The 22,976-nt window shown below is 36.9% G+C and overlaps 2 protein-coding genes across 2 annotated transcripts in view; one reads left to right on the top strand and one right to left on the bottom strand.

Annotated features, from left to right (window-relative positions):
• The window catches only part of LOC141337723 (uncharacterized), a 176,882-nt gene that overhangs the window by 77,581 nt on the left and 76,325 nt on the right, over positions 1-22,976 (top strand). The window lies entirely within an intron of this gene.
• The window catches only part of LOC141342384 (uncharacterized), a 23,812-nt gene continuing 1,951 nt past the window's right edge, over positions 1,116-22,976 (bottom strand). Inside the window, exons 2-8 of the mRNA XM_073846827.1 lie at positions 19,969-20,142; positions 18,973-19,146; positions 14,583-14,744; positions 14,215-14,388; positions 7,430-7,579; positions 1,801-1,847; positions 1,116-1,717 (exon numbers count right to left, since the gene is read on the bottom strand). Of these exons, the coding sequence (XP_073702928.1) occupies positions 1,383-1,717; positions 1,801-1,847; positions 7,430-7,579; positions 14,215-14,388; positions 14,583-14,744; positions 18,973-19,146; positions 19,969-20,142 (1,216 nt within the window). The 3' untranslated portion in view covers positions 1,116-1,382. The remainder of the gene's footprint in view (positions 1,718-1,800; positions 1,848-7,429; positions 7,580-14,214; positions 14,389-14,582; positions 14,745-18,972; positions 19,147-19,968; positions 20,143-22,976) is intronic.

Raw genomic sequence — 22,976 nt, 5'->3', positions numbered from 1 at the left:
AAAAAAAAAAACATTAATTAAATTTCTAGCACCAAGTGTGACCCGGAAAATAAAAATATATCATTAAACAAAAACTAAAATATATTACATTAATTTTCCTAAAATAAATAAATAAATGAATAAATAAATAAATAAAGTTCAATTTATAGCACCAAGTGTGACCCGAAAATAAGCTCATTCATTGTGTATAAAAATGTAATACTATCATAAAAACTCTCCAAAATGCTAAATAATCAAATAATCAAAATATATTATTATACAAAAATATATCATGTTAATTTTCCTAAAATTAAAAACAAAACAAAAGTGTGACCCGAAAATAAAGAGGCTCAGTTTAATTAATTTTTAAGGAAAAATTGTGTTTTTTTTTTATATAAAAATTAAATACTAACATAAAATGTCCTCAAAATGCTAAATAATAATCAAAATATATTATTAAACAAACATATATTACATTCATTTTCCTAAAAAAAATAAATAAAAAAAAAATAAAAAATAAATTTATTAAATTTCTAGCACCAAGTGTGACCCGAAAATAAAGAGGCTCGGTTTAATTAACTTTAATGGAAAAATAGATCTTAAATTTTTCATAAAAATTAAATACTATCATAAAATATCCTTAAAATGCTAAATAATAATCAAAATATATTATTAATGAAAAATATATTTAATTGATTTTCCTGGGGAAAGAAAACCAAAAAAAAAAACAAAGTTAAATTTCAAACACCAAGTGTGACCCGAAAATAAAGTGGCCCAGTTGAAATAATTTTAATGGAAAAATAGCTTTTAAATTAAAAAAAAAAAAAACATTTAAATACTATCATAAAATATCCTCAAAATGCTAAATAATAATCAAAATATTTTTTGAACAAAAATATATAACATTAATTTTCCTAAAACAAAAAAGTTACATTTCAAGCAACAAGTGTGACCCGAAAATAAAGAGGCTCAGTTTAATTAATTTTAATTGAAAAAAAAAGCTCATTCATTGTGTTTAAAAATGTAATACTATCATAAAAACTCTCCAAAATGCTAAATAATAATCAAAATATATTATTATACAAAAATATATAATGTTAATTTTCCTAAAATTAAAAAAAAAGTGTGACCTGAAAATAAAGTATTGTATAGTGCTTTTGAATGTTGCTTTCAAACATATCATAATAATAATAATAATGAAGTAACTTCCACAAACACTAGTATTTCTCTTTATTAGTGTGTGATTTGTGTAATGTGTGTGTGTTACAGAGATGTGTGTTATTCAGTTGTGTTTAATGTCACACAGAGACACTGAAGAGTTTGGATAATAAAGTCCAAATCCAGCGTGTAGTGTGTGAGTGAATGTGTGTGTGAATGTGTGTAAGTGTGTGAGTTTGTGTTTGTCAGAGACGCTGATTGTGCCAGACAGAGAATCTGTGATTATTGCAGAACAGACTCCAGGAGTTCACATTAGATCCAAACATACTGTCAGCACTCACTCCTTTCCTCTGGATTTCTTTATATGACACTGATATATGAACATTATCTCCACTCCATTCAGTCTCCCAGTAACAGCGTCCAGTCAGACTCTCAACACACAGAACCTGATACCAATCAAATCTGTCTGGATGATAAGGATATGACTGTGTCTGACCCACTTTTGTCACCTTTCTGTTGTCGTCAGACAGAGTGAGGTATTCGTTCACTGTGTTTGTATCCAGAGTGAGATCACAGGCATCTGAACACAAGACACACATTACAAGAGACACATTTACAACTAAACAACAAACAAGAAAACTGTGAGTCTGTTTGTGGACTTACATTTTTGAGGACCTGCTCTGATCCTGAACTCTCCTCCATGATCCACACTAGAAAACACACACGAGACATTCATCTCATAATAATAATAATAATAATAAACACACACACAGCTGCATGAATGAATGTTTAAATAATCAGAAATAGTCTGTCATTCAATCACACAAAAGCTTCTCATATTGTGACAAACACAAACTCTGACAAACTCTTTTACATCCGTCTCAAGCAACTTAGCAAACGCCTAGAACAGCCTAGCAACCGCCTAGCAACCATGTAGCAAACCTAAATTATTTTGACGTTAAACATGTTCACATAATGCTAATCATATTGTCATCTTGCTTAAATCATACTAATCATGCTAGCATCATGCTAGAAACATGTGATTCACATTAACATGTTTGTGGCTAAAAGGGATACAGCTACAGGAAGTGAATACACCGCCGCTCAAAAGTTTGGGATCAGTGAGATTATGTATTTTAAGAGTTTTTTCTGCTCATCAAGGCTGTATTATTTGATCAAAAATACAGAAAAAAAAAAACTAATATTGTAAAATATTATTGCAATTTCTAATATTTGTTTCCTATTTTAATATACTTTAAAATATAATTTATTTCTGTGACGCAGCTCTGAATTTTCAGCATCATTTCTCCAGTCTTCAGTGTCACATGATCCTCCAGAAATCAGTCTAAAATGCTGATTTATTATCGATGTTGAAACTGTTGTGCTGCTTTATATTGTTTGTTGGAAAATGTGATACTTTTTTCTTTGATTCTTTGATGAATACAAAGTTAAAAAGAGCAGCATTTGTTTAAAATAGAAATCTTTTCTAACTTTTCAAGTCTTTATTATGTTTTTTTTTTCATTTGAATAGCATTGTATATATTTTTTTTAAATAAATGCTGTTCTTTTTATCTTCTTATTAATCTTTATTAACTTTTATACACAGTTAAAAAACATATTTTTAAAGGTAACGGTCTGTATTTTTTTAAAGAATGTTTTCCTTTTTTTTAAAAAAAAAAACCTTCTGCCTGTGTTTGACCACGATTTCTGCCTGCCCCTTTGTTTGTTTGAATAAATGCTGCGAATGGATCCGAACGTCTCTGACCCTCCTTGTGACAGTTATTGTTCTTACAATATGTGTTTTATTGTTATTATATTGTAATATTATTGTTTGTAATAACAGAGCTGATATGAATAGCGTAACATGCCATTAAAAAAAAACAATTCCATATTGTCAGCTGTGGCTTTATGTCCCATTTTACTCCTTTGTTGCAAGGTCTCCACATACGTGGACAGTTAAATAATTTTTAATAAAACTGAATTTAAAAAAAATGAAAATGGATTTTAATTTAATATTAAAGTAAAAAAAAAATAATAATCTAGATAATGTTTTTCATAATTCATGCACAGAATTTGGTCCTCTTAATGCATTATACATTTTGTAATGGTTTTCTATGGGAAAACGCTTAACTTGTGTTTACATGCTGGCCTGCTCTTATGTTTTGTATGTACACAGCAAAAAGCCCAGTGTTAAATTAGCTCTCCCGGGAGTTTATTTAAGTCCACACTCAAGAGTGTCAAGTGTTCAAATCAGAGTGTTAAATTAACACTGAAACGGAGATAAAGTTAATGAGATAATTAGTGATTAACAAAGTGATGAATGATCATTATTAAAGACACCTGATGTTAATAAGCAGAATGACCAAAGGAGAAAATCACATTTTTTAGCAACCATTATAGTGGTCAGTGTTTGCATTAGTTGGCTCTTGACCCTTACATTTTTAACATTAGATTTAGTTTGACTGCTGTAACAGTGTTTTAACATTAAATCTGAAAATTGTTTTTAAACTAACTGTGATCAAAACTTTCAAATAATCTTTAGTTTAGACACACAGACATGGTGACCATCAAAAATGCATGTTGTAGCCAATCAAAACTCATCCATGACTCCCAGCATGTATTGCGGCATGAATAAATTATACAAATTAACAAAAAATTAACAAAATTTTTTTGGAAATGTTTTTCTATACATCACAACAGCTTGTAAGAAAATTTGCCAAAACCCATAAAAAAACTAACAAAACAAACAAACAAACAAACAAACAAACAAACAAAAAAAAAAAAACAGGATCTTATATTGTGGAATCACAAGGCTGATGTTAAACATTCAAGATTATTATAATAATTATTTGACCTGAATCACTGAACTCCTTTAGAGTCTAACCTCTGAATTATATTTCCAACAAAGTAAATATAACTCTGAGATTAGACTTTAGATGAGCTCAATGATTCATATCAAATAATGACCATGTTAAAACATAATCATCACTACCTGATGTCTTGTGCTCTTGGCTTGTCCGGCTGTTTTAACTCAAACACAACATCCAATAAAAAAAAAATAAAAAAAAATCTGATGTTAAAAATGTAATGGTCAAGAGCCCAACTAATGCAAACACTGACCACTATAATGATTGCTTAAAAATTGTGATTTTCTCCTTTAGTGACTCATCAGGTGTCTTCAATAATGATCAATCATCACTTACTTAATCACTAATTATCTCATTAACTTTAACTCTGCTTCAGTGTTAATTTAACACTCTTATATTTCCCGGGAGTTAATTTAACACTGGGCTTCTTGCTGTGCATTTGTTAATGTTATAACTAATTATAATTAATATGAGCTATGTGTTCTAATGAGGAATGGAACATACATCTTGAGGCCTGAGGCTTTATGAAGGATGGATGCCCTTTTTTGATAGGTCATCATAGCTACACCTCAACTGTGAGAGACAGAATCAAAAAAAAAAAAAAAAATCATCCAGAAAATCACATTGTATGATTTTTAAATAATTTCAATTTTATTGCATGAAATAATTATTTGATAAAATAGAAAAATATAACTTAATACTTGGTACAGAAACCTTTGTTTACAATTACAGAGGTCAGACGTTTCCTGTAGTTGTTGACCAGGTTTGCACACACTGCAGCAGGGATTTTGGCCCACTCCTTCATACAGGTCTTCTCCAGATCTTTCAGGTTCTGGGGACGTTGCTGGACAAACTGGAGTTTCAGCTCCCTCCATAGATTTTCTACTGGGTTCAAATGCTTCTTACAGAGACATTCCTTAGTTGCCCTGGCTATATGTTTGAGGTCAGTGTCATGCTAGAAGACCCAGCCACGACCCATCTTCAATGCTCTTATGCTGCGTTCACACCAAACGCGAATATGCATCTAAATTCGCGCCTGTCGCGTCTAGTTATACGCGTGACCACTTTGTGTTCATTCGCGCGTCAAGAGCGAAATCGACGCGCGTAAAAACAAAAGTTTGAAGCGAAATTTACGTGCGTCACGCGCGTCAGAGGCGAAAGTTTCAAACCCCGTTGGCGGCCATCTTTTTACAAGATGTCTGTTGTTGATCGGTCATTTATCGAGAGAGTCACCGCTCTGTATTTGCTCTCGAGAGCAGAACAGCGGCGTTTGGATCATCGTCGCCGTATTTGGGTCCACCAGACCCTTCGGAGGTGAACCCAGTTCGGCGAGTTTCATCACTTGCTCCAGGAGCTGCGCCTGGATGACAGCCGCTTTCAGCGGTACTTCCGCCTGTCCCGTGCCCAGTTCGATGACCTGCTGTCCCGCATCGGAGCGAGGGGATTTCAGGAGCGGTGGAACTTCCCTCTGTGCGTTGGAGCAGTATATGATGACAGATGTCTGTGCCATTTCTTTGTTCAGGTTATCACTGTAAAATCTGTTATTTATTTTTGTTTTGATGATAAATGGAGCCTGCCTCCAAAAGTATTTAACCTGTCCTGTGATTTCCTCACACAACACTGTCCAGACACACTAAAGTATACACACTATTATAGTTATTATTGTTCTGTTATTATAGTGTAGACACACTACACTATAATAATGTTTCATATAATTAAGATTTAGATATGGAATAAATAGCATTCAATACAAAATGAATATGTGTCATATATGTGATAAAACACTTGCTTTGTTGTACATTAGAACCGCACTAGGCATTTAGTATTCATGTTTCATATTTGAATGAGTGACTCCGGGCAGGCCTGCCACCACAGCATCAAGCAGGCTCCTGATTGGTTAACGCGGTGCGAATTGACGCAGAAGTTCAGATTTTTCAACTCGGGCAGCAGACGCGAATTCGCGTCAAACGCGTGATGCACAAAAAGCACAATTCTAGAACTAGACGCGCGAATGAGGCGAATTCGCGTCTACCACGCTGCGCTAAACGCCAATTCGCGCCGCAAGAACTCCAGACGCGCGTAAACGCGTCTTACCATTGACTTAACATTGAAATCACTCGCGCCAGACGCATATTCGCGTTTGGTGTGAACGCAGCATTACTAAGGAGGTTGTTGCCCAAAATCTCGCGATACATGGCCCCATCTACCCTCCCCTCAATACGGTGCAGGTGTCCTGTCCCCTTTGCAGAGAAGCACCCCCAAAGCATGATGTACTCATCCTTCTTCTTCCTCCAAACACGGCAAGTGGAGTTTATACCAAAAAGTATTTTCATCACATCTGACCACATGACCTTCTCCTATGCCTCCTTTGGATCATCCAGTTGGCCTTGGGCAAACTTCAGACGGGCATGGACATGTACTGGCTTGAGCTGGGGGACCTTGCGAGCGCTGCAGGATTTGAATCCATGACAGTGTAGTGTGTTACTAATGGTAACCGTTGAGACTGTGGTCCCAGCTCTCTTCAGGGCATTGACCAGGTCCTCCCATGTAGTTCTAGGCTGATCCCTCACCTTTCTCAGGATTATTGATAATCCATGATTGCGAGATCTTGCATGGAGCCCTAGTCCGAGGGAGATTGACATTAATCTTGAATTTCTTCCATTTTTTAATAATTGCACCAACAGTTGCCTTCTTTCCAAGCTGTTTTCCTACTGTTCTGTAGCCCATCCCATGCAGGTCTACAATTTTGTCCCTAGTGTCCTTAAGACAGCTCTTTGGTCTTGCCCATAGTGGAGAGGCTGGAATCTGATTGACTGTGGACAGGTGTCTTTCATACAGGTAACGAGTTCAAACAGGTTCAAACATTTTTTTTTCTCTCACAGTTGAGGTGTACCTCCAATGAAAATGACAAATCTCTCAATTCTTTGTGGGAACAATTGAAAAATTGGCAGTGTATCAAATACTTATTTGCCCCACTGTTTTTTCTAAGTACTATACTCTTTTCTCTACAGTCCAAACATTTTAAACCATAATATTTCTGCAAAATTCATGATTAAAATGTTTATCTCCAGACATTGTCTTTGTATTTTGAACAAATGATCAATGGTAATATACTGTAATGTAATGAGTTTTGACTGTAAAGACTATTCTGTATTTTTAGAGTTTTGTCTTGTAATTTTGAATGGTTATTTTCTGTAATTTAACTGAATAAGTCTGGAAGCCCTGCTGCCAGTCTTTTTTTTACTGTTTTTTACAGGTTTTTTTACAGTGTACTTTACTTGTCTACACAGTAAATTGCAAGGACAAACAAAGGAAATAGGTTATATAAATCACTGTAAAAAATAAAGCACTGCACCTGTGGTTCCTGATGCTATGGACACTCTCACAGTCACAGAACACAGGACGACTGTTAATGCTCAACTTACTTGAGTTTGTCCAGATGGTTGAGCAGCTTCGCTCCAGATTCTCCTGGATGATTGTAGCTCAGATCCAGCTCTCTCAGGTGTGAGGGGTTTGAACTCAGAGCTGATGCCAGAGCAGCACAACCTTCTGCTGTCACCATACAGTAAGATAATCTACAACAACAAGATTTAAAGTAACATCAGCCGAATATTCTAGTTGCTGTCTGTCATGTTGGTCAAACAACAAAAGAAAACTTGATAATCACTCGCTGATCTTGACTGAATAACTTTTAATTTTATTTATACAGTGAGGCTGCAGTCTTATTTGATTACTTCATTAAATTTCTGTGTATATTCCCTACCTTAATTTCTGTTTGACCTACTTGAATAATTAAAAGGACTGTTTACAAGGTAACTGGGCCAGTGGGTATTTTACAAAACAAAGTACAAAACTCCCAGCATGCATCACAAGTAGCCTTAGCAGCCTTTTGTCATATCCAGAATTGATCCGATTAAGCTGAATATTTTGTATAACTCTAACAGAAATAAAGTCAATCTAGTCAGTTGTTTAATCCTCATCTGTTGAGATCTTCAGAGATTTAAAGTCTTTTGTCTTCAGTTGATTTAATATAAGTCATGGCCTAATGGTAATAGGGTCAGGCTTGTAACCCAAAGGGCGCCGGTTCGATTCCCACACAGGCAGGAATTGAAGGTAGGGATTGTGAATGAACATCACTCTTTTCACATATGAGTGTAGTTCTTTCGTTCACTGTGTGTGCACTTGGATGGGTTACAGTAAATGCAGAGCACCAGTTTTGAATATGGGTCACCATACTTGACAATATGTCACGACTTTCACTAAGGCTGTGGCTGAAGTCAGTTGTTGATTAAAGCTGAGATGACTCTCTGAGATATCTCTGAAAAGGTACTGTTGTGGTTTATTTCTTTTTTTTTTTTTTTTTTTTGACATGTGGCATTGCTATGGCCTGCTTTTGGCCCAGACCTGGCAAACCGGAGCAGTCCATTCAAGTGCCATCTTTCCACACAACATGTGTGCCAGATCATCATTCCACATTTGCCAGATGTGGGACGGATCTGGGCCGACACTATGTTGCTATCAGGGTATCCATCTTACTGTACATGTTTGGGACAGAGGTAGGACTTTCTCCATGATAGCTATAATTTGTGCAGTTCATTATTGATATTTAATTAACTTACACATGTTAAATGCTTGAATAAATATGATTATTTTGCTTTAAAATTATTGTTATGTTCTTACTGCTGCATGACTCATCACAGTTTCACTACTGCAATAGTGTTCGGTGTGATCTACTAAACTTTTAAAAACCAATGTTCACGTCACTGTATAGTATTCTGTTTGCACCTATATCTATATTTGTGCATCTGAAGTACATTGTTAGATAATAAGCAGGGATTATGTTGTGTTTATTGAGATCACACTATTAAGATGTACTTGTAATCTGCCAATCTGCCATCTAGAATTTTGGTATGAAGATAAAGGTTATGGTTATAATTTTTTAATAGTATTAAATACTGTAAATGCATGTAAAATACCACCGTTTGTTGTTTTCTAGTGATATGTTTGAGAGCATATGGGCCCAGAAGCAGTGATGTGTGACGTTAGACTTAGCAAGTGAATAACATATTTGAAAAATATTAACTATGTCATTCACATCTCTACATAAGATTATATATATATATATTAGGGCCGGGACTTTAACACGTTAATTTAGATTAATTAATTACACAAAAATAACGCGTTAAAATTTTTTAACGCATTTTAATCGCACTTAGTTTTGCACCGCGGAACGTTTCTCACTGGATGAGATTCGGCGGACCGATTATACTGGAGCACCAACTAGCGTTCAGACAAGCTGCTTCCGTCCTAAATAGTATTGTATGTCCCAAATCGTAGTATGTTTAAAAAAGTATTCCAAAGATTCCCGGATGGTCTACTACTTAACGATCAATGCACACTCTAACGGCTAATATTGCCCACAACACACTGCGCCATGAACGAGGATTCGATTAGAACTACAAACATGCATAAAAAGTGTTAAAAAACTACAAACATGGAGGATATGCGCGACCAACGGACAGGTACAGAAAGGGTTTGAATAATTAATAATCAGTGTGTAACCTGATAAAAATATTTTTTAAATGTTATCCGCGTTATATTCCATGTGCAGCAACATTTATAATGATAGGTTTGGTCATTAACGTTTAAATGCATAATTAAGCAAACACAAGAGCAGAGTTCTCAGCATTAAAGACTCGTTAAAGAACGTGCCTCTTAATTTCTCTCTAATACGGTAGGAAATTAAATTAAACGAAATGTAGATAATGTTAACTGTGATGATTGACAGGGCAGTTTAAACAGTGACAGGATTCAGGTAACTAAGCAACAGAGCGTCAGTTAAAGAAGCAGTTAAGCAGTAAAGAAGCAAGTAGTATGTCCCAAAGCTTGCCTACTATTCTGCTACATACTCAAAAGTATGTACTTTTCTTCACAAAATGAGTACATACATATAGGGCATAGTATAAGTAGGCGAATTGGGAAGCAGCAAAACAAACCACAGTGAACATGGACAAAAAAGCTGATGGGACCGCTTTGGTTGGCCCTGTGGATGGGAAATTTTGTTATAAAAATCGAATGGATGGAAGCGTCGATTAGAGCATGGTTGTGTGCAAGCTATGCAACAAGGAATTCGCATATCACTGTAGCACATCGAGCCTATTGCTACACTTTATGGCAATATTGCACTGGTCTGTTGGACTTGGTTGAACAAAAATAAACAATATTTTGTTGCTTACGCTTATGTATTCAGTCATTATTCAATGGTATACTAAAAATCCATATAAAAAAACGTACTTCTCACTGTTCTCAGGTCAAATATTTATATGCGATTAAAATGCGATAATTTCGATTAATCAATTACAAAGCCTCTAATTAATTAGATTAAATTTTTTAATCGAGTCCCGGCCCTAATATATATATATATATATATTTCTAATTTAAGGAAAATTGTATTTAAATGCAGCATTAAAGCAAGTAAATTATTTTATAATTCTTTGTCTGTAAATGATGGTTTGATATGCATAATGTTTTCAAAACACATACATGCAATATCAAGGAGGCCTTAATATGTTTCCTGTGCATTGAAGTTAGCCAGCCAAAACAGTGTCCATTTACTAGTCTAAAGGAGCTGTCCCTTACAGGTACCATAGAATGGAAAACTGCATTTACCTTGGCATAGTTAAATAATAACAGTTCGGTACATGGACATGACATACCATGAGTCTCAAACACCATTGTTTCCTCCGTCTTATATAAATCTGGTGTTTGCAAAAGACCACTAAAAGAGGCCAATTCCAACATAACACAGACTATGACATTATAGTCTCGGGATCATTAATAGTCACGCCCCCAACATTTAATAGCCCAGTCATCAGACGTTCTGCAGGTAGGCTATTGTGAAAAAACAAAGCGGGGGCAATAGCGAAAATGGCAGATCACGAAAATATAGGGATGCACCGAAATGAAATGCTTGGCCGAAGGCCGAATACCGAACTCGGTGTTTCGCATTTTTTTCCATTTATTTCCAATTTTTTCACCATTACAATAATTAAATAGTAAAAATTAGCTTTTTACTATTTTGCATTGCTTTTCAGAGAAATAAAATAACAAAAATACAATTTCAAAATATTTATTTAACACTGAAATAGTTTTTAATATTAATATTTTTACTAGAAATTAATATTAAAGTTTCAAAGAATAAATCAATTATATTAATTTAACCAATTGTTATCAATCAAATATTATGTTAATTAAATGACATATACATATATATTTTTTAAATTGTTTACATTTTTATAACACATTATCTTGTGGATCCATCAGTTCACATTTACAACTCTATGCGTTTCTCTTCCAGCAGGAGGCGCACTCAGAATAATATTACACAAAGCAGCGCAGCAAATGACTTTGAAACGTCCCCACATTTAAGACCACCTGAAATCATAATTAAGACTTTCTTAGCCCCTTAATAAAACTGCAGTCATCAATGAAAATTAAGAGCTTTAAGTCTTCCAAAAAACAAACCTTACACAAAATATGTTTCTTTTTTTTTTCTTTTTTTCCCACTATGTTCAGGGCACAAGAAAAATATTAAGGGGACTAAATTAATATCAGCATATAAAGAATAATCGTCTCTTATTTTCTCTGAGAGAATGCAGATGCTAAGAGCACTGTCAGTTTTCACTTTCACTTTCACATATAGCGCAGTTTTCACGTTGCTTGTGTGATATCCATTGGCTCACCTCCATGGTTTAAAACATAAATATTTATGAAAAAAATACAGTATATAGAAAGGACATATCTTTAAAATATTGTGATGTAACACCAACGTAAAGCAATTGTTTTTCACTCACTGAAAGCTACATCTGTCTCTTTCTCTGCTCTCATCACTGGCTGTCCGCACGACTGCAGACACACCCCCTCTTGAAATGTCGGCATTACATGTTTTGCAAATCGCTATCCGTGGGTCTTTCTCTCAGATATACTGATATACGTCCACACTGCAGATGTGTTGCTTCAGACAAGCACGTGCAGGCTGCGGTTTCTGTTTGCGTCAATATACTGTTTCGGCCGTGTTGTTTCGTAGTTAAAAGTCTTTCGGCCGATCACCGAAAATGCCCTTTTGGGCCATTTTCGGCCGAACATTCGGTGCATCCCTACGAAAATAAATATTATGTTCCAAGTTGTGCAGGAGATGTTAAGTACAGGGATGGATAGGTGTCTGAAAGGCACGTAAAACAAATAAGGCGTTCTAATAAAATAAGGCGAGCCACTAAAGGGACATGGTTAGCTTCTTGCTAGCGGTAGCCTGTTACATTGCAGTACATTGAATTTCTCTTACCACATAAACAGAGTAAGGAGAGATGACTGTGCAGATGTTGGCGAATGATTTGCAGATCCTGATCACGCTGACAGCATCTAAACTTGTCAAATGTGCTAAGTACTGCCACTGTAGTATAACGTTACATAGATCATGTGTGATCACAAATCTCAAAATTTAAAGTAAAAAGTTATTGTGCTTTCAAAGAGTTAAATAAGCCGCTCTGTGAAACAGCCAATCAGAGCTCCTCATATCATCAAGCCATCTGTAGATATCAGAGAACAATTTAAAATATTGTATCAATGCATTCTATGGCACCTTTAAAATCAGATAATTTCAGAAAGACAGTTTGTTGTTGTTATTGTTGTTGTTGTTTTCAAAAAACATTATTAGCATTACACTTGAACCAAAACTAGCATATTAAAATGAGAAAAAAAAAGCACTTTTCTTGACCACTTTAATAGAGGCATCAGTGGCAGTGTTGGTATTGGTGATACTGGCCTTCATAATACTTAGTAAAGAGATCCCATTCCCCCCCCCAAAAATTAAAATATACAATGTAATATTTCAAATATATATTGTTTAAACATTACTTTTGAAATGATTACATCATAAAAAAATCTCTCTCTATATATATTTTTTTTCAAACTTAATGTTAGGTGCAATTAATTACATACATTTTGATTAGTTACTTTTTTAATTGATTGAAAGCCCTAATTTCATCACATTCAGTTAAAGAGTAAGAAAAGCTGCGTAGGATCTAAACCAAGGGTCACCAAACTTGATCCTGGAGGGCCGGTGTCCTGCAGAGTTTAGCTCCAACTTGTCTCAACACAGCTGCTTGGAAGTTTCAAGTATACCTATTAAGACCTTGATTAGCTGGTTCAGGTGTGTTTGATTAGGGTTGGAGCTAAACTCTGTAGGGACACCGGCCGGCCCTCCAGGACCGAGTGTGGTGACCCCTGATCTAAACCCTTTGACGTATACTATCACGCCCATGTGATCAGTCTTGGCTGGTCCCTGAAGCGTATGATCACACTGGTGTGATTTGAATGTTTAGCACATCACGTGATCAGCTGCTGAATTCAAATCTGCTTTTGCGCTTTGGCTGGCGCTGAGCCAGATTGGACGCGCTGATTATCATAACTATTCAGTATTTCCCCCCATATAATGCTTATTTTATGTATCACACAATTAAATACACATAAGTACTAGCAAAAACAATCAATTATTGTTTGTAAAAACACACGCTGATGTCTATGGAAGCGGCTATAATGATCCCACAAATATAATCTGACGACATGTTTTTATTAACCCTTTAGGCACCAGTTTAAAAAAAAAATGCTGGATTTTGACATCAAGATTTCAAAAGCTTGTGGCTTAAAAGGGCTTAGAGATAGATCTACAGTAAATTAGAAAAATATTGGGCATGACCGAAGGTTTATTGGGGGTGTAAATATACACATCTAATTAGCATATTGTGAAGTCATCAGGGGCGACAATCTTGAATTGTACATACACATCTGGCTTATGAGAGGTCTGTATGAAAGGTGTTTTGTACAAACATTGCAAGAAGATCTTGCTGCGTATGTTCTTAGGTGAAAGCACCTATTTAGAAAAACGTCACAAGACACTTTAAGAAAGTGTCATATGTTTGCTAAGACTGACAAAATGCTGTTAGCATGAGCATGAATGACTTTTTGCAGCCTTCTAAGATGCACATCTACAAGTCTGTGGCTCACTTAATACTTGATATTAACATGCGATCACTGTGATTTGATCAGATTTTTATCAGCCTGCTGCACTTAACAATGTACTTCAAAATATCCACCAGGTGCTATATGTTTCCCAGGATTCTCTGCATTGTGAATTAATTACCATTTTTAATACCTTAGTATGTTGAGTTGACAGTTTGGACTCTTCAGCCCAGCACACAGCAGCTCCACTCCTGAATCCTGCAGGTCATTGTGACTCAGGTCCAGCTTTCTCAGGCGGGAGTTTGTTGATTGTAGAGCCGAACCCACAACTTCACAGTGCTGATCAGTGAGATAACAGCTTGCCAAACTGAAAAATGTGACTGGTTAAAAGGCATGCTGGTGTTCTGGTTTCACATCAGATTGACATACATCCTTGGTTAAAATTAAGTGGGCTGATTATTTACTCTCTGGTCTTCAGAGATGATAAGTGCAGTTTAAAACAAAGGCATAAACATAAACATCAGACGTGATTACTTTAAACATACATTCTGCTCAACTTACTTGAGATTGTTCACATATTTGAATGCATCAAAGGGCAAATTCACTCCTGATTGTCCTGGGTTATTGTAGCTCAGATCCAGCTCTCTCAGGTGAAAGGGGTTTGAACTCAGAGCTGATGCCAGAGCAGCATAACCTTTGTCTGTCAGTAAACAGCCAGATAATCTACAACATTCCAAGTGTTAATGTAATGAACAGATAATACAATAAAAAAAGGCTTTGAATTGTGACCTGCAGGCCAAATAATGGAAACAATAAGGCGATGCATTCTAAAATAACAGTCGCCTAAAAAAACTCACCCAGGGGGCTCAGCTAAAATATTTAAAACTCACGTGTGAGGGTTTAAGCTGCAAGATTTCTCTGTATAACAATACAAATTTACATACGAACATACACATCTGGCTTATGAGAAGTCTGTATGAAAGGGGTTTTGTTCAAACTTGGCAATGCAAGAAGACCTTGCTGCGTATGTTCTTAGGTGAAAGTGTCTATTTACAAACCCGATTCCAAAAAAGTTGGGACACTGTACAAATTGTGAATAAAAACATAATGCAATGATGTGGAAGTTTCAAATTTCAATATTTTATTCAGAATACAATATAGATGACATATCAAATGTTTAAACTGAGAAAATTTATCATTTTATGGGAAAATAGGTTGATTTTAATGGCATCAACACATCTCAAAAAAGTTGGGACAAGGCCATGTTTACCACTGTGTGGAATCCCCTCTTCTTTTTATAACAGTCTGTAAACGTCTGGGGACTGAGGAGACAAGCTGCTCAAGTTTAGGAATAGGAATGTTGTCCCATTCTTTTCTAATTCAGGCTTCTAGTTGCTCAACTGTCTTAGGTCTTCTTTGTCGCTTCTTCCTCTTTTTTCTATGGGTGAAAGATCTGGACTGCAGGCTGGCCATTTCAGTACCCGGATCCTTCTTCTACGCAGCCATGATGTTGTAATTGATGCAGTATGCGGTCTGGCATTGTCATGTTGGAAAATGCAAGGTCTTCCCTGAAAGAGATGACGTCTGGATGGGAGCATATGTTGTTCTAGAACTTGGATATACCTTTCAGCATTGATGGTGCCTTTCCAGATGTGTAAGCTGCCCATGCCACACGCACTCATGCAACCCCATACCATCAGAGATGTAGGTTTCTAAACTGAGCGCTGATAACAACTTGGGTTGTCCTTGTCCTCTTTAGTCCGGATGACATGGCGCCACAGTTTTCCAATAAGAACTTTAAATTTTGATTCGTCTGACCACAGAACAGTTTTCCACTTTGCTACAGTCCATTTTAAATGAGCCTTGGCCCAGAGAAAACGCCTGCGCTTCTGGATCATATTTAGATATGTCTTCTTTTTTGAGTTTTAGCCGGCAACGGTGAATGGCACGGTGGATTGTGTTCACCTACAATGTTTTCTGGAAGTATTCCTGAGCCCATGTTGTGATTTCCATTACAGTAGCATTCCTGTATGTAATGCAGTGCTGTCTAAGGGCCCGAAGATCACGGCATCCAGTATGGTCTTCCGGCCTTGACCCTGACATACAGAGATTGTTCCAGATTCTCTGAATCTTTGGATGATATTATGCACTGTAGATGATGATAACTTCAAACTCTTTGCAATTTTTCTTTGAGAAACTCCTTTCTGATATTGCTCCACTATTTTTCGCCGCAGCATTGGGGGAATTGGTGATCCTCTGCCCATCTTGATTTCTGAGACACTGCCACTCTGAAAGGCTCTTTTTATACCCAATCATGTTGCCAATTGACCAAATAAGTTGCAAATTGGTCCTCCTGCTGTTCCTTATATATACATTTAATTTTTCCGACCTCTTATTGCTGCCTGTCCCAACTTTTTTGTAATGTGTAGCTCTCATGAAATCCAAAATGAGCCAATATTTGGCATGACATTTCAAAATGTCTCACTTTCAACATTTGTTACCTATATTCTATTCTGAATAAAATATTGAAATTTGAAACTTCCACATCATTGCATTATGTTTCTATTCACAATTTGTACAGTGTCCCAACTTTTTTGGAATCGGGTTTGTACTTATATAAATAATGTCTGTTTAAAAGAATGAAGAATGTAGTAAACCAGTTGTTATAAAGAATGCATAATTAGCTTATATAACCATTTGAAAATAAAGACCATGTTCTTTTTGAGAAGTGGTTTTATTTAATTGTAATACACTGCTCAAAAAAAGGGAACACTAAAATAACACATCCTAGATCTGAATGAATGAAATATTCTTATTAAATACTTTGTTCTTTACATAGTTGAATGTGCTGTTAACAAAAATCACACAAAAATTATCAATGAAAATCAAATTTATTAAGCCATGGAGGTCTGGATTTGGAGTCACACTCAAAATTGAAGTGGAAAAACATGCTACAGGCTGATCCAACTTTGATGTAATGTCCTTAAAACAAGTCAAAATGAGGCTCAGTAGTGTGTGTGGCCTCCATGTGCCTGTATGACCTCCCTACAATGCCTGGGCATGTCCCTGATGAGATGGAGGATGGTCTCCTGAGGGATCTCCTCCCAGACCTGGACTAAAGCATCCACCAACTCCTGGACAGTATGTGGTGCAACGTGGCGTTGGTGCCTCGGTGATGGACCGAGACATGATGTCCAAGATGTGCTCAATTGGATTGAGGTCTGGGGAACGGGCGGGCCAGTCCATAGCATCAATGCCTTCGTCTTGCAGGAACTGCTGACACACTCCAGCCACATGAGGTCTAGCATTGTCTTGCATTAGGAGGAACCCAGGGCCAACTACACCGGCATATGGTCTCACAAGGGGTCTGAGGATCTCATCTTGGTACCTAATGGCAGTCAAGCTACCTCTGGCAAGCACATGGAGGGTTGTGCGGCCCTCCAAAGAAATGCCACCCCACACCATTACTGACCCACTGCCAAACCCGTCATGCTGGAGGATGTTGCAGGGAGCAGAACGTTCTCCACGGCCTCTCCAGAAGCTGTCACGTCTGTCACATGTGCTCAGTGTGAATCTGCTTTCATCTGTGAAGAGCACAGGGAGCCAGTGGCGAATTTGCCAATCTTGGTGTTCTCTGGCAAATGCCAAACGTCCTGCACAATGTTTTGGGCTGTAAGCACAACCCCCACCTGTGGATGTTGGGCCCTCATACCACCCTCATGGAGTCTGTTTTTGACCATTTGAGCAGACACATGAACATTTGTGGCCTGCTGGAGGTCATTTTGCAGGGCTGGGTTGTTGCCCTCCTACGGCCTCCTCTACGTCTTCTGATGTACTGGCCTGTCTCCTGGTAGCGCCTCCATGCTCTGGACACTACGCTGACAGACACAGCAAACCTTGCTACAGCTCGCATTGATGTGCCATCCTGGATGAGCTGCATTACCTGAGCCACTTGTGTGGGTTGTGGACATCGTCTTATGCTACCACTAGAGTGAAAGCACCGCCAGCCTTCAAAAGTGACCAAAACATCAGCCAGAAAGCATAGGAACTGAGGAGTGGTCTGTGGTCACCACCTGCAGAACCACACCTTTATTGGGGGTGTCTTGCTAATTGCCTATAATTTCCACCTGTTGTCTATTCCATTTGCACAACAGCATGTGAAATTGATTTTCAGTCAGTGTTGCTTCCTAAGTGGGCAGTTTGATTTCACAGAAGTGTGATTGACTTGGAGTTACACTACGTTGTTTTAGTGTTCCCTTTATTTTTGAGCAGTGTATAAAGGCATGTTGCATGTCAAAGCAGTTAAATCTGTCTATCATAATAAAACCTTATAGCAAACCTATACAATGAGTTTAGTAATTTTAAATAAATGCTTAATAAAAGCATTACACTGTAAATAAACCCATTATATTTTAGCTGACTAAATCTACTGTAGATTTCGTTGGTTAAAATCTTATGATATTTATTCGACTAAAACTAGACTAAAACTAAAACAATTCAGATGACTAAAATGTGACAAAAACTAAATAGCAGTTTAGTCAAAAGACGATCAGAAGTAAGGCTGTCAGAAGCAGAGAAGAATTTTATGTGAATGGATAATCAGTGACTGATGGAAAATTGCCATTTTAGCTTCACATTTATAAACTTAAGATGGGTTTTTTAATCAATTTAGTCAATTTAGTTGCACTCTTTGCATGGCATAATTAAAAGAGCGCTTTCAATGGTGTACAGCAGTCATTACAATCATTACAATCTTTAATTTATCTGTGGCTATGTAGCCCCATACACAGGACAGTGCGCACTATTTTTATATTTTGAATGATATCTTACCATTATCTGTACAACCAAAAACAACAAAGTATTTCAAGTTTTTCTGCTGCAACGGAATTCTCCGGAGAGTTCACCGACCTCAGAGGGTTAACATAATGGACAATAAATGTGAAAGCCAAACCTTAGTGTGTTGAGTTGACAGTTTGGACTCTTCAGTCCAGTACAGAGGAGCTTCACTCCTGAATCTTTAAGGTGATTTTGACTCAGGACCAGCTCTCTCAGCGGTGAGTTTGATGATTGTAGAGCTGAACCCACAATTTCACAGTGCTGATCAGTGAGATTACAGGATGTTAATCTGAAAAAGGTAGAAATTGTTAAAATGCCGTTGTGCTGATGTCATGCTTGAATAAAATCTTCACCAGGAAAGATCATGCTGGTTGACCATTCACTCTCTGGTCTTTACGTTGTTTTAGTGTTCCCTTTATTTTTTTTGAGCAGTGTATAAAGGCATGTTACATGTCAAAGCAGTTAAATCTGTCTATCATAATTAAACCTTATAGCAAACCTATACAATGAGTTTAGTAATTTTAAAGAAATGCTTAATAAAAGCATTACACTGTAAATAAACCCATTATATTTTAGCTGACTAAATCTATTGTAGATTTCGTTGGTTAAAATCTTATGATATTTAGTCGACTAAAACTAGACTAAAACTAAAACAATTCAGATGACTAAAATGTGACAAAAACTAAATAGCAGTTTAGTCAAAAGACGATCAGAAGTAAGGCTGTCAGAAGCAGAGAAGAATTTTATGTGAATGGATAATCAGTGACTGATGGAAAATTGCCATTTTAGCTTCACATTTATAAACTTAAGATGGGTTTTTTAAACAATTTAGTCAATTTAGTTGCACTCTTTGCATGGCATAATTAAAATAGCGCTTTCAATGGTGTACAGCAGTCATTACAATCATTACAATCTTTAATTTATCTGTGGCTATGTAGCCCCATACACAGGACAGTGTGCACTATTTTTATATTTTGAATGATATCTTACCATTATCTGTACAACCAAAAACAACAAAGTATTTCAAGTTTTTCTGCTGCAACGGAATTCTCCGGAGAGTTCACCGACCTCAGAGGGTTAACATAATGGACAATAAATGTGAAAGCCAAACCTTAGTGTGTTGAGTTGACAGTTTGGACTCTTCAGTCCAGCACAGAGGAGCTTCACTCCTGAATCTTTAAGGTGATTTTGACTCAGGTCCAGCTCTCTCAGTGGTGAGTTTGATGATTGTAGAGCTGAACCCACAATTTCACAGTGCTGATCAGTGAGATTACAGGATGTTAATCTGAAAAAGGTAGAAATTGTTAAAATGCTGGTGTGCTGATGTCATGCTTGAATAAAATCTTCACCAGGAAAGATAATGCTGGTTGACCATTCACTCTCTGGTCTTTATCAAGAAATAAAGACATAACGTATTTAAAAGTTCAACAATTTAGTTTCTTCTTTCTCTTACAGAACTTCATTGTGGAAACTGTTATTAGCTGAGTGGTATTACAAATATTTTTAAGGTTGGAAGTAAAGAGAAGTTGTCTTTGTTTCTCTACTGTGACATCTATACAAGTGAAACAATATCTGAAAGGAGAGGGCGGGACCTGATTTTGTAATTTGGGAATTGATTGGATTGTTGGAAGTTGGGTGTTTCTAGCAAAATGGAGGCAGATGCTCCACTTAAAAAAAATCTCTTGTTCAATTTCTTCATGTTCTTCAAATAGCAAACTATATCTACCACATGAGCAAAACATTTATATTTGATGTGGCCAAGATTTAATTAAATTAAACTGAAGGAATGAATTAGTACAGCATGGCCACAATTTAAATAAGATGAAGGAATTAATGAAAAATAAACATTTATTATCCACTGTGAAAGAACAGGGGTCCGTTCTTCGTACCTCGCTTACTAAATCCAAGATCAAATCATCGCGCTAACTATGAGCTCGCTATTCCGGTTCTCCGAACGCACCTGTTGTTGATGATTAGTATAGCTGGATGAATTTATTTGAGATCACTGGGTGGCTTAAAAGGGGGTACGTATTGATAGTAGAAACATTGATCGGCAACGCTTTGATTGGTCGGCGAACATGACGAAGGAGCGCGCTCAATATTTTTCTGCAGCAGAGCAAGAACTCTTGATTGAGGGATTGCAGGAGTTTCAGAGTTTAATTAAAACGCAAGGGCTGGAAACACTGCAAAGACTGGAAAAGCAAGGAGAGAGGGCTGGCAAAAAGTAGTGAACAAATTAAATGCGTTAATGCTGCCCATGTTACATGTTTTTTCCTTGATATATGTTTTAAACTAAAAATGTTTTTACAACATAAAATAATGTTTTTATATATATATATATATATATATATATATATATATATATATATATATATATATATATATATTAGTGGTGGGCCGTTATCGGCGTTAACGTGCTGCATTAACGTGAGACTCTTATCGGGCGATAAAAAAAATATCGCCGTTAATCTATTCTCAAAGTTGGGTTGGGAGCTGGGTCTAAACTACGCAAGATATGATGACTTTCACTTTGATATTTTAGCGCGGATGACGTATACCTAGTCGAATTGCACTGTAGGGGGCGAGAACAAGTCTTCAACTTCTGTGAAATTACCACATCAAATGAGACGTGCTGACATTGATGCAGTTATGAAGCCGCTTCAGGGCAGGTGCGTTGCTAGACCCTTTTTACTGGGGCACGTGAGTTATAATTTACTTTGATGATCCCGAAATAAAGACATTAAACTATATGCAACAACTGAATTGACGCTTCTAAAAGCAACGCAGTTTAATAGAAGACTATGCACGCAGAAATCCATTCCCATGCGCGTCTGTGTATTTAACGGTAACACGCATGTCGTGCAGCCTTTTGCGCACAAGTGCTTGGTTACACAAGTTTGTATCTGTAATTATGTTGTAAATGCAATTGTCAAGCAGTTTGTGATGCATTTTGGAAACAGGAGATGAGCGCCTGATCTAATGCGCCACCTGGCCCATTCTCGAGGATTTATTTTAGTCATTATTTGGGTAGCACACATATTCTGAATGCTTTCAGCAGAATTCAAATTAGCCATTTTAATCTAGATTAATCTAGATTAATTAATCTATGAAAATTAATCTATGCCCACCGCTAATATATATATAAGGGGATAAATGAATTTCAGCCCTCAGGCACGGACAGGACGACAGCGTGTAAGTGAGTACTTAAATGCTGCAGTTTAAATAGGCGGTTGTTACATTTGTTGCTGCTAGAGAATCACGTCCTTGTTTTCTAAACTATTTGATTTATTCGTTTCTATTTGATTTAGTTGTTGCTAGACTTCATTTATTCGTTTCTGTTTAATTGTTTTCCTGATGATTTCGTTGTAAACTGTAGTTTTGATTGCTCTCATTCGGCCAAGGGAAGCTTTTGTTTGTGAGATCGCTCCCTTCCTGAGCGCGCTTAAAGTGCAAAGGGTGTTAGTTTTTCGTTTCGGTCTGACCCATTTGCGCACCATCCATTTGGGATTGAGTCAGCCCAGGGGGCGTCCCCAGCTGCTATCACCTAAGTATAGATTGGTGGTGTATTTAACTGTGTTGTATCAGCGTGAAGACCGACAAGAGTAAAGACTTGCGACTTTTCCTGCGCGACTTATCCGAGCAACGAAACCGACAACGCACTTGAGTACTCCTTTCCTTTTTTCTCACTCTTCTTTCTGTCCTCCTCTATCATGTGTTTCCAACTCATTCCGGTGCTCTCTACACACCGCACTAACATCACACACACACGTCGACGCAATCTCTCTAACCTGCGTCCTATAAACACCTCTTCCACTGAACCTTTCTCTTTCACGGTTGGACTTTGGAACTGTCAATCAGCCGTCAACAAAGCTGACTTCATTTCGGCATTTTCTTTGCAATCTGGCCTGAGCATCCTAGGTTTGACTGAGACCTGGATACGTCCAGAAGACTCTGTAACCCCAGACGCTCTATCTAATAAATTCTCCTTCTCTCACACCCCTCGTCAGACTGGAAGGGGTGGGGGTACGGGACTTCTGATTTCCAACAACTGGAAATACTCAACCCATTCTCCTCTATGCAATTATAACTCATTTGAATATCATACAATCACTATAACAT

This window comes from Garra rufa, chromosome 1 (assembly GCF_049309525.1).
Source record: "Garra rufa chromosome 1, GarRuf1.0, whole genome shotgun sequence".
Lineage (NCBI taxonomy): Eukaryota > Metazoa > Chordata > Actinopteri > Cypriniformes > Cyprinidae > Garra > Garra rufa.
The sequence above is the reverse complement of the archived record's forward strand: the minus strand, read 5'-3'. Positions and strand labels throughout refer to the sequence as shown.